The following is a 12,073-nucleotide window of genomic DNA, read 5'->3' on the forward strand; positions in this document are numbered from 1 at the left end:
GTAATCACTCATTGATATTGGACTTCTGTAGACAGTTTTGTCTACCCAGCAACTGCCAACACCCCACCATCCTGCCCACGATTACCACTGGCTACTCAGCAAGTTCTTGCTGAATTTACTTACATGCCACAGCACCCCAACCCCATGCTTGGTTTTTTGTGTGTGTTGCAGAGTGTTATTTCTCTAGGGAGAGCTCTCTGTGGTTGTGTATGTTTTAGAAGAAATCATTAATTAATGGCTCGTTGGGTAAAGGTGCTTGCTATCAAACTTAATGACACAAGTCAGATCCTCAAAATCCAAGGTGGAAGGACAGAACTGACTCGGCTGGTTGACCTCTGGCCTACTCATGCAGGCTGTGGACATGTGACCCCCACCCCCCACCCCAATCCCTACCCCAGCCCAATAAATAAAATTAAAGAAAAGAAGAAATATTTAAAACAAACAACAAAATCCTAACACTACTCTTTTGTTGTGCTAGGGATAGAGTCCAAGGCCTCGACCACGTCAGATAAAAGCTGCACCCTCAAGCTCTCATGGTCCACCCCAACCAGGAGGAATGGGGCCTGGGGAGTAGTGATTGTGGGATCATCAAGCAGTAAGCTGAAATTGCAAGGCACAACTCTCCAGTAGGTGGCAGCAGGAACTCACAAACTCAGCAGATCAGGCCAGCAGACTGAATTCTACCTCCTCCACCACCACTCCTGTCCCTCACCTGCCCTCCTCTGTGTGTGTGTGTGTGTGTTTGTGCGCGCGTGTGTGTAAACAGGAATCCTGTATTTCCAGTTTTTCAAATTCTTTTTAAAGCTTGCACTGTTTGGTCAAAAGAACAAGTCACTGAGAGGCAGAGACAAGCACTTTGTTAGAGATAAATGTCTAGACAAGTGCTAGGCAGCTATTAAATCCTTGGCTATTTCCAAAGCTCTAGGAGATTTTCTATGAGTCTTCTTGAGCCTATCGATGCTTCGTTAGCAGTTATTTTCAGTTTGAAATTTGGTTCTTGTGCAAATGTCAGTCATCTGGGGAGGATTTAGATTAGACTACTTTTTGACCCCTATAGATAGAGTTTGAAAGCATGTTTTCGCTGGGCAGTGGTGACACACGCCTTTAATCCCAGCACTTGGGAGGCAGAGGCAGGCAGATTTCTGAGTTCGAGGCCAGCCTGGTCTACAGAGTGAGTTCCAGGACAGCCAAGGCTATACAGAGAAACCCTGTCTAAAATAAAAAAAGAAAGAAAGAAAGAAAGAAAGAAAGAAAGAAAGAAAGAAGAAAAAAGCATGTTTTCTTGTGTGGAAGGGTAGGGACAAAAGCACATGACAGTCTGGCACTGGCATGTGAAGAGAGACATGTAGGCCTGCAGAAACAGACTGGATCCTTTCAGTGACGACGGCTTCTGGTTTTCTATGTCAGCTGTCCATAAACCAGAACTTCCAAAATCTCCAGTGAGTAGGCAGTTCCTGATTGTGAGCCTGATAAGTGAGAGATGGATGAAGGATTTGGACATTTAAGACACGGCGATTATAATTGTACAGACCTAAGTTCAGAACATGCAGTCACACAACAGAACAGAGTAAATATTTTAAATCCAAAAGATTCTGGAAAATCCAGGATTTACACAAGAAATGGTCTGAAGTTGTGTACACGGGGCAGGCATCCAGGTATTAGACAACTGCCTTTGAAAGGTGGTATTAGATGATCCTGCATTGAGCCAAGTGTCATGGGCAGACAATGCATATGGTAATAATCCAGAAGATGAAGAAATCACATTGGTTACATTAATTATAAACAATATTTGCTGTGTTTTCTAACTGTAATTCACATTTCTGTAGGATTTCAGAGCTTCCAAAACACTTCCATCAGATTCCACTTCCTTTTTAAAACTTATTTTTATGAGTATATATTAGTTATGTATAATAATGGGTTTTGTTATGAAACTTTCACACATGTATATACATTCTGACCACATTCACACACATCTGTTACTGTCTCTTGTCTCACTTCCATGCCCATAATTCTTTTCATAGCATCTGCATGCCAGATATTATCAAATATAATAAAATGCATAAAAATTTAGTGTTTAGTTCTCAGCAAGTCTTTACAGCTAATTATTAAATTTGTCATTAGTTCCCCCACCCACATTTGTTTTGTTTTCTTTTGTTTTGAGATAAAGTCTTAATATGTTGCCCAGGTTGATTTCAAACTTTTGGGCTCAAGCCATCTCTCTCCCCCACCCCATCATGCACCACTAAAGATATTCTTTTCCTTGAATAACAAGAGTTATATCTAGATGCCTCTGCTCATTTTAGTAATAAGGGGAGATGGTTTATTACCTGGTCCGTTAAGGAAGCTACAAGCTGTTAAACTCCCATGGATCCTCAGCTGCTAGGCTTATTAAGAAAATGTTACAATGGGGGGAAATTGACAATGCAGGCACCATAGATATTTTTAGTTTGTGCTGCGAGGGTGTACATCATGGGTTCTGTTTAGGATTGAGCACAAGGGTATGAATCTGGACTATTTTATAAGATTGCCAATCAGAAAATCTGTGCTAAGTGCTTATTCTGTTGCCATCTTATGCAAGAGATAGTGTGGGAAAACCAAGGCAGGTGGAATACATTTCCCAAACTTTCAAACAGGAAGAAGAGTGATATAATCTTTTCCTTGGGTAGGAAGCAGTTTGATAATTCTGTAAGAAGCCATGTCTATTTCTTGCATCAGGAATTCTACAAAAATTATTTCCCATGTCTACATATTAAAATGTAAACCATGTAGCACCAATGAAGCAAAGCCAAGAATATGGAGATCTACTCACCAGTAAACACCCATTAAGCAACCATGTAGAGAGAATATTTCATGCACCTGTTACAGGGATCCCACTGCTGTGTGAGAAAAAGCCTATCACTGAGACACACTCTGGAGAGAAAATTAAGGCCCGAAAAAGTTTTTGTAACAAGATGCCATATGTGTGTGTTTAGAGCACATAGTCATGTTCACACCCCCACCCCACTGGGAGGACATGCTGCAAATGATACTGGGATTGTATGTGTTAAGAGATGAATAAGAAAATGGACCATTTATATTTACCTTTTGTGTTGTTTTTTAATATAGATTGATTGAATCATTTAGCAATATAAACAACTTTGTTATTATTTGTTTAAATGTAGGATCCTTCCCAAAGTTCACACAGCCAGGAAAGGATGCAGCCAGCACTCACACTCCATACTGTGGCTACAGAGCATCTGCCCTCTGGGTCCTAGCACACTGCTTCCTGCTAGTGTTACTCTGTTAAGCTCAGGGGGTGTTTTGTCATCTGCTAGCAAGTTATGGAACTTATTTCATAACTTTTTTTCTAGAAAACTAGTCCGAATGTCCAAGGGCCAGTTGCTTCAAGAATGTGTTCATTCTCTAGAAGAGGGATTTGTGCCTCTTTCATTGCCATCTTGGCTCTTTTATGGTGATAACTGTGGCTTAGCCAGGAAAAATCAGTAACCCTGAACCAGGAAATACAAACTAAGATTTCCAACAAGACAAATTACCTTAAGGAAAAGGCATTAGGATAGCTTGCAAGGTTGAAGTGGAGGAAAGGCATAAAAACAGTTCCATTAGCCAATTTGGTCAATGGGCAGGTGCAGGAAGTGGCAGTAAACCCAGCCAAGATCTATAAATATACCCGGTATCACTGTTCAAAACCCACAAAATAAATGAGCAAGTTAGAAAACTTGGCAGCATGTAGCATCTAGATGCAAACTCCCAGTTCTCATCTTAACTTAAGATATTTTCTGTGAGCATGCTGTGGAATTGTTTGGGGTTTCTGTTTTCCCAGCAGTCCAATGGACAGAAAGCATTCTCTCTCTTAGCTCCTTCACAGAGTTGTGAGAAACTAGTATGTCAAAGAATGTACATTGAAAATACTAACCTTCATACGGAATGAAGAATTATTGATAAGGTCTCTGGGGTCAATCTTACTGAAAAGCTATTTGAGACACAAAGGTAGGAAGAAACATCAAGAGAGCATTTGAGCTAGCAGTGAAAGCATACAACCAAAGAAAAGCCATCTTGTTGGTCATTTATTTTAGTTCATCCTTGCTGTAATCATAAGCAAAGACTGACTGAGTCCAGTATCTGCAGAGCAGTGACCGTGCCATGCATAGACAGAACTGTCAAGAGAGTGGCATGTGCTACAGGGCCATGCTGGGCTGTGAATGTTGATCAGGGTCCTGGAAGCAAGCTGATGTGAAACTTACGAAGGAATTAGGGCAGAGGTGGGGGTTGGACTTAGTGATCCAGCTCCAGGATGGCCCAGTGCCTCAGAGGAGCAATTTCAGGGTGGCCAGGGACTTGGATAGCACAAATGACAACTTCCTAGAACGAACTGTTCCAGAATCCATAGAGCAGAGGAAATAGCCTGGCCTCATCCTGAGTAAGTTGACAGGAACCAGGAAAGGAAGTATTTGTGGTGGGACAAGTGCTTATAGCATCATTAAGTCTCTTCTGAATAGAAAAAAAAATGGAAAAAAAATTGGTGCAGCACATGTGGTAAGTCAGTTTCCACGGTGTGGAAGAACAGAGAGCAGAGGAAGGTGGTGCTGTGTGGCATGGGGGCGCTGCACTCAGGGTCCTGTGTGGCTGTGCCACTCACTTGCCAGTGACCTTGGAAATGTCATTTCCTTCCTGGGAATTTTGAAATATTTTTTTTTTTGTTTCAAAGAATTGTCTCCCTGTCTGGTCAGTCATTATGAGGATTAAATATTCTTACAAGCAACTAGCACACAGCTCCTAGAACACAATGCAAAATAAAATATTGGTGTATTCCTTTATTTTGAGAAGAGATTCAGAAAACCTCGAATGAAACAGGCCAATTGGAAATGGAGAGCACAGGGAGAAGCAGGCATGATTTAGCCTACTAGGCACAGGTACCCAGACCCTTCTTTACAAACAGAGAACAAAGCCCAAATGGCAGAGAAGAAAAATCCTAGAGAGGGAAGAAAAGAAGGAATACAGCTGTGTATAAGAATGTGGTCTCCTCATACAGGCCTGATGCCATTAATGCATAGGATGAAGTTCCACTCAACCCTGACCGATTGGGAAGACACTGGGCTACATGACTCAGCATCACTTGTTTTCCCGAGTGTCTGTGATACAGGCTGTTTTATGCTTAGTTGTAGCTGCTTTCTTTGGTTATGGGCTCTCTTGTTACATGTATGAAGAAATCAAGAGTTACTAGTAATCTCTCTCTCTCTTCCTCTCTTCCTCCCTCTCTCCCTCTCCCTCCCCCCTCTCTCATTCTGTTTTGATTCCCAGATTTTTTTTTAAAATAGATTCTTCTCTCATACAGTAGTACATCCTGACCACAGTTTCTGCTCCCTCCTCCAACCTCCCAGGTCCCTGTCATCTCCCCTCTCCCTGTCACCTCCCCTCTCCCCCAGATCTACTTCCCCTCCATCTCCCATCACAAAAGAGCAGGCCTCCAAGAGACAATAACTAAACACAACAAAACAATAAGGCAAGGCAAAAGTCCTTACACTGAAGCTGGAAAGGCAACAAAGCAGGAGGAAAAGAGTCTTAAGAGCAGGCAAAAGAGTCAGAGACACACCTACTCCCACAGTTAGGGGTCCCACACAAATACCAAGCTAATAGCAAAAACATATATACAGAAGTCCTGGTACAAACCCATGCAGGCCTGTGCTTGCCCCTTCAATCTCTGTGAGCCCCCCACCCCACCCCTGCCCCCATTAGCCCTGCTTAGTTGAGTCAGTGTCCTATATCCTCCTGGTGTCCTCCATTCCCTCTGACTCTTGTAATCTTTCCTCCCCTCTTATGAGGGATTCCTCAGGCTCCAAGGGTAGGAACCCAATGGAGATCTCCAATTTAGACTCTTTCTCCTCAAGTTTGGCTGCAGGTCTCTGCATCTACTTCTGTTTACTGCTGGAAGAAGGTCTCTGATGATGACCAGAAGGGACATTGATCTATGAGTATACCAGAATACCATTAGGAATCATTGCATTGATTTTCTTTTTAAAGACACATCTTGTTTGGCTCTACCCTAGATCTCTGGAATATCCAGTCTCTGGTTCTTGGCCATCCAAGCAATGTTGGACATGTTGGAATGGGCCTTAAGTTAGACATTGGTTGACCACTTCCACAAGTTAAGTGTCATGATTGCTCCAGCACATCTTGCAGGCAGGACAGATTTGTGGTCTGGTTGGTGCCCATATTTTCTTTCTGTCATGCACAGAGTACCGTCCCACACCAAAGAGACTAGAATGTAGGGGTAAAGGCTCCATGCTTAACCTCTCCATGTTTAATGGGCTGTGTGGATGTTGTCCTCTGCAATGGGACCTCACTGTCAGTTTGCAGAGAGTAACCATCTGTCCTAGCATCTACGTAGTTGTTTGGGAATCTCCATGGGACCCCCCCTCAGCCAACAACTCGACTAAATGCAACCTTGTCCATAGGTATTTCTTTAAATCCTAAAAGTTTACAGGTTGGTGACAGTTATAAATGGAGTGAAACATGGGGTTAGAAGAAAAGGACACATCGGAGACGTGTAAGATTGACCTAGTCTTTACCAAGAATAATACAGAGGAAATTCCTATTTCCTCTTCTCTGTCTCTCTGTCTCTGTCTGTCTGTCTGTCTGTCTGTCTGTCTGTCTCTCTCTCTCTCTCTCTCTCTGTGTGTGTGTGTGTGTGTGTGTGTGTGTGTGTGTGTGTAATACAAGAGATTAGATCATAAAGTGACAAGTTGAAAGTGAAAGGGTACTGTGGATTATTTTGCAGGTGGGTAAATTGGTGCTAAAAGAAAGGAAGTGGCTTGCTTCAGACTTTATGGCAGTCAATAGCAAATCAAGAGCCAGAACCCAGGTCTCCAGATTCTCAGTCTGGGATCCATCTGCTATAGCCCTCTTATTGAGGAGATTACATGTCTAAGTTCACACACTTGCACAAAACTAATTTGTGTGTCCTTCTCCCTTTCTCTAGGGCCAAGTGCTTTCGGGGCAAAAAAATCCTAGGAGATTATGACATCAAGGTGGAACAGGTAATTAGCATGAAGCCTCACATGCTCTCTGTCATCCCAGAGTGAGCCATCTCTTGCTGTCCAGTGTCACCCACTAGGTTCTTGAATATACATCTCACACATAGGGATTTTCATTTACTTCCTTGACTTAACAGTTCAGACGTTGGTTCAGAGGCAAACAATGTTGTTCCCAATGGTCTCTTGTAGTGCAGGGTTCCCAAGCTGAGGAAGCCTTGGAGGAGTGTCTTCCTAGGCTACTGACCTTACTCCCATGCTTGGTGACAGTGTGATTCTGGGTGAACACATGTCTTAGGTTCATTGTCTGCCTACTCTGACCCTGGGGGTACACTTCAGATGGAACCTGTTGTTTTTATAGGGAACTTGAAAGGCTATTTGTTTGTTGTTTACCTTCCTCTGCTTCTTGCTCCACATAGTAGAAAATTATGTCCTTTGTGGGAGGAGATGTCCTGTTTAAATAACATATTTTCTATGTAATAACAGAAATTGTTCCTTCTCTCTGTGTTAGAATTTACAGAATAATAGGACACTTTCCTACCTATTACTACTGTTATTTGTTTATTTTTGCAACATTATCTCACTAAGTGGCCCTGGCTGTTCTGGAATTTGATTTAGACTTACAGAGATCAGCCTACTTCTGCCTTCAGAAAGCAAAGGTTAAAGGGGTATACCACCATGCCCAGTCTATATTCCATTCTTAACACAACTTGTTAGATATTCTGGATTGATAAAAAAACTACCCCTGCATTGTAGACTGAAGAAACAGAAACCCAGGCAGGGCAAATACCTCATTTGACATGCCTTCGGGGACAGAATAGACAGAAACCCAGTAGCCTAACCCAGAACCCAGGGCTTCAATCAGAGACTAAGAAAGGAGCTGCTTGTCCTGGTGGCATTCTGTCTCTGTAGAGAGGTTCACGGGATGCTGAGCTGGGAGTCAGAGACCACAGTGAGTTTTGTTGGCTCAGGAAAGTCATGTAACTTAGGCAGTTTTCTTCTTTGATAGATGGGGAGAGTTCTCTCTAGCACCTGACTCAAGGGTTTCCTTGAGTACTGGGAGAAATCTACTGGGTGTGAAAAACATAGAAACTAAATAGGTGCTTGGTCTATGGCTGCTGCTGTGTGTAGGACTACACTCATTGTGTACTGTTACTCTCCAGGCAGAATTTTCAGAGCTTAACCTGGTGGCCCATGCAGATGGAACCTACGCTGTGGACATGCAGGTACTCCGGAATGGCACAAAGGTTGTCCGGTAAGGGCTTTTCTGTTCTTGGGGTTGCTGTGGTTTTAAGTCAACTTGAGGTAGTTGCGCTGTGTTACATGGACATGCTAGAGAAGGCAGCTCTTAGTTGAGCATTAGAAAAGGCAACCTTAAGTTTCACAGAATCACTTAAAGGTAACTGGATTATGTTAGGACTGCTACCTACCCTCAAGTCAGGGTGGGTTTGTGCTTTTATCTCTCCAAATAGTACCCCTGGAAAACCAGGTCCTGTTGCTTTTTAAAACACTCAACCTTCCTATTTATGCTGATTTGCTTAGATTCACTCAGAGTTCATGGCAAAGCCCTGCACTGAATGTTCTTTTGATGCTCGTCCCCGTTGTCTTTATTCCTCATTCCCAACAACTCATGTGTCTGACAGGAAAATCTACTATTGAAATAGACATCGTATATGGAAGAAAATGACCAGGTCCTAAACACTTCCACACCAGGTGCTGTCCTGAGCACTTTGGTCTGAGAAGTTCTTTCAGGGAGGGAATGAGAATTCCAGATGAGAGAAATGGTTTCCATTTGTCCAGAAGGTTAATATTACTTTAGGTTTTCAGAAATAAGTTCTGGGCTCCTGGAGAGAATAAATAGCATTATTTTTACCTCACCTCAGTCACGGGACCCTGGACCCCCTAGGAGTCTAGTGTCCAACAGAATCTGGGTCAGTGGCAGGAAAGACCATACTGGGTATGTCTGAAACCTAGCAATAGGAAAGTGGGCTTGCCCATTCTGGACTCTGGAGAAGGATATAGGTAAAGCAGATGCACATTCACATGTGAGGTAAACTTAGGTAGATCCACAATAAATAGACAAACTTCTCCATGCATAGGTTGAACGTGTCGTGGAAATGCGCACACAGGCAGATAATGCATCATAAAGATGCACACACACACAGGCAGGTGGTGACAGAAGGAACAGCAGCAGGACTCCAGGGCAGGTGCCAACAGGGAACTTGAATGATTCTCATAACTGGAATAAAAGATTGGGATTTTCTGTCAGGGATGCAGCTGGGCTTCAGTATCCAACAGGAAAGGCCTAATTGGGGACATCAAACCCTCATATCAGGTCAGAATACCCTAAGCAGATGGTATCCCATCTTGGTAATAAGTTTTTGAATGACTGAGAAAAGCACCTCTAACCCTCACTACTAGAGCCAGTCTCTGAGCTGGGTTGGGTTGGATGTGTAGGTGGGGATTGGATGGGTGCCTGGGCAGAGGACCAGGTAGGTCATTGTATATGGTGTCAAATGCTGAGCTGCAGAGCCTTGGGGCAGATGCTGCCACAGACTGCCTCTCTGGGAAGGTCTCTGACGCTAGGGCATGAAGACAGGCAACCTCGTCCTCTGAAGCAGCTATAGCTAGGAGCTTTGCTGGCTAGAGGTGAAACCAGGAGAGCTCTCCTATGCGTGGGAACATTCCGTACTCTCAGTGCTTCCTGCAGCCCCGTTGCTCAACCTCAGTTCTGCGAAAAATATTTGCACCCCTCCCTAGTGTCCGTTTTGGAAGAATAACATTGGGAAGTTTGGCATCTGCCCTCAGCCAGCCTTGCTCCTTGCTCTCCTGGGGCCTGATGAGGGCATTGCCTATTTTAAGGAGCAGCTTTAAAGAATTGAACATTACATTAAGATCAGAGATATGGTAGGAGTGTGGGCTTTCAGGACCTGATTGGAGCACAACTCGGACCACACTTGGTCACTTCGCCCTTTCAGCTAAGGTGTGGCCATTTAAAACTGTCTTTTCCCTCCTTTGAGTATTTGTATGCTAGAAAAAAGACAGCATTTCGCCCAACGAAATGGGAGAGATTCAGAAACGTAGCCCTTAGATCTTTGGAAAATATAGTGATACTTCATTACCTATCCAGAAAGGAATAATAATAACACGAGGGTCATGGACTGGGTGGTCATTGACATCTCTTCTCTGTCTTAGGCTTTGAAAATGTATCACTTGAGGTGCTAGTTAATGGAAAGTTGACTCTGCATTCTTACCAGGTCCTTCAGACCAGACTTCGTGCTCATCCGACAGCATGCATTTGGCATGGCAGAGAATGAAGACTTCCGCCACCTGGTTATTGGCATGCAGTATGCAGGCCTCCCCAGCATCAACTCACTGGAGTCCATTTACAACTTCTGTGACAAGCCATGGGTGGTAAGCTCCCCCACCCCCGCTTCCACCAGAATACCTCCAACACTCCAATAGTAGCACTGTCTGAGAAGATCTGAGAGGCTTGTCAGCTGGGAGTCTGGATGGGGCAGGCCATCACAGTAGCATATTACCAGATGTCATGGGCTACACGATTTTGCTGCAGAATAGACCTTTGACCTCTCCAACATGCTGTGCAAAGATCCTGTGATAAAATCCTTTCGTATCTGTAGGCCTTTCTTTGACCAGGGGCTACCGTGGTAGAAGTACCTGCCTCTTGCCTCTTAAAATGGGTAAACTATTGGAAAGGCCTAAAGCCAATAGAGAAATTCAACTCTGAATGGTATTAGAGACAGTTCTACTAGTGTTGCAACAACCTCAAAGACACGATTCTTTCACACACGCATGAATCAGACAGATGGCAAATGTGCATTGGAAGTTTCTTTGAGGTAGTCAAGTCCTAACCTTTCATGGGAGTAAAAAGAAAATGAGGAGCATAAAACCTCTTTCTGTATGGTGCCACCTTCTGAGATTATTCTATGTAATTTCATTTAATCTTCATGATAAGCTTACCAGGGAGGTATTATCATTTTCACTTTGTACAGAGAAATGAGACCCAGTAAGGATCAAATCACTTGCCAAGCTTACAGAGCCAGGATTTCTATAGGTCTCACTGCCTCTCACACGAAGTGAAGAAGAGTTGGCTTCTCCTCCACAGTCAGTCTAGAAATCTTGGAGAGCTGCGAGACTTTTAGGCTGAGAAAGTATTGAAAGAATGAGGCATGAGGGACTGGGATGACTGGGTCCTCCCTTCAGCTAGCTCTGCTGCCCCAGGCTGGCCTCACGGAAGGAAATGTTTGCCTCTAATTGTATCCTCTTCATCTTCTTGTTTTTCAAAAATCAAATTTCACACATACTAAATTGCCAAGGCTCACCAGGCTTATTGTGACATTTCAGAACCTTAAACCTCTTCACTCTGGGAGCTGAAGGAGTATTCTATAACCACACTGGCCCACTGACCCTGGTCTTGACTTTGTTGTTCTTTTTACACTCAAATGGGCAGCTTTCCTGTTCTCTGGATGCCAGAGAGACCTTCCAGTGTAGGAGGAAGAGGTGTGGACAAAGTCTGAAAGCTGCTGTGGTTAAGGAGCGGTTGGGTTCCTGAGTTCCCTTGCAGCTTTTCCCTGTGTGTGGCCTGTGACATCTGGAATCCTACTGTTCTGCAAAAACGGGCTAAAAGGGTGGTATGATTTGTGTGTGCTGCCTGTCTCAGAAAACACATATGAGGTATCTATCAAATATTTTTCTGAGAACTGCCCATTTCTCCTCAGTTACATGACCTTCTTCCTGAAATATGCTCTAACCCACCCTATTCCCACTTCCTGTCAGAGTTTGGTTCTCTCATAGCTATGCAGAATGATGCCACTGGTATCAGCTTTCACTGAGTGAGTTGATAAATGTAGCCCTGTGATAAACCATCTCATATGTCTACAAACTTAATTAATACTATATATGCTATTACTTGCCAATACGATTATTATAGTTCCCTGATATTGAGACCTCCCAAAGAAAAGGGTCCTGTACTTCTTTTCTTAAACTGTGGCAGAGGAACGAAGAGATCTCCCATGAGACCTGGG

General features: G+C 43.5%; 1 protein-coding gene across 2 annotated transcripts in view; it reads left to right on the forward strand.

Moving 5' to 3' along the window:
- The window catches only part of Syn2 (synapsin II), a 141,333-nt gene that overhangs the window by 86,869 nt on the left and 42,391 nt on the right, over positions 1-12,073 (forward strand). For both annotated transcript variants that reach the window (XM_034511772.2, XM_076940297.1), the window contains exons 2-4: positions 6,977-7,034; positions 8,192-8,283; positions 10,286-10,442. In XM_034511772.2, the coding sequence (XP_034367663.1) occupies positions 6,977-7,034; positions 8,192-8,283; positions 10,286-10,442 (307 nt within the window). The remainder of the gene's footprint in view (positions 1-6,976; positions 7,035-8,191; positions 8,284-10,285; positions 10,443-12,073) is intronic.

The sequence above is a fragment of the Arvicanthis niloticus genome, chromosome 9 (genome assembly GCF_011762505.2).
Source record: "Arvicanthis niloticus isolate mArvNil1 chromosome 9, mArvNil1.pat.X, whole genome shotgun sequence".
In the NCBI taxonomy this organism is placed as follows: domain Eukaryota; kingdom Metazoa; phylum Chordata; class Mammalia; order Rodentia; family Muridae; genus Arvicanthis; species Arvicanthis niloticus.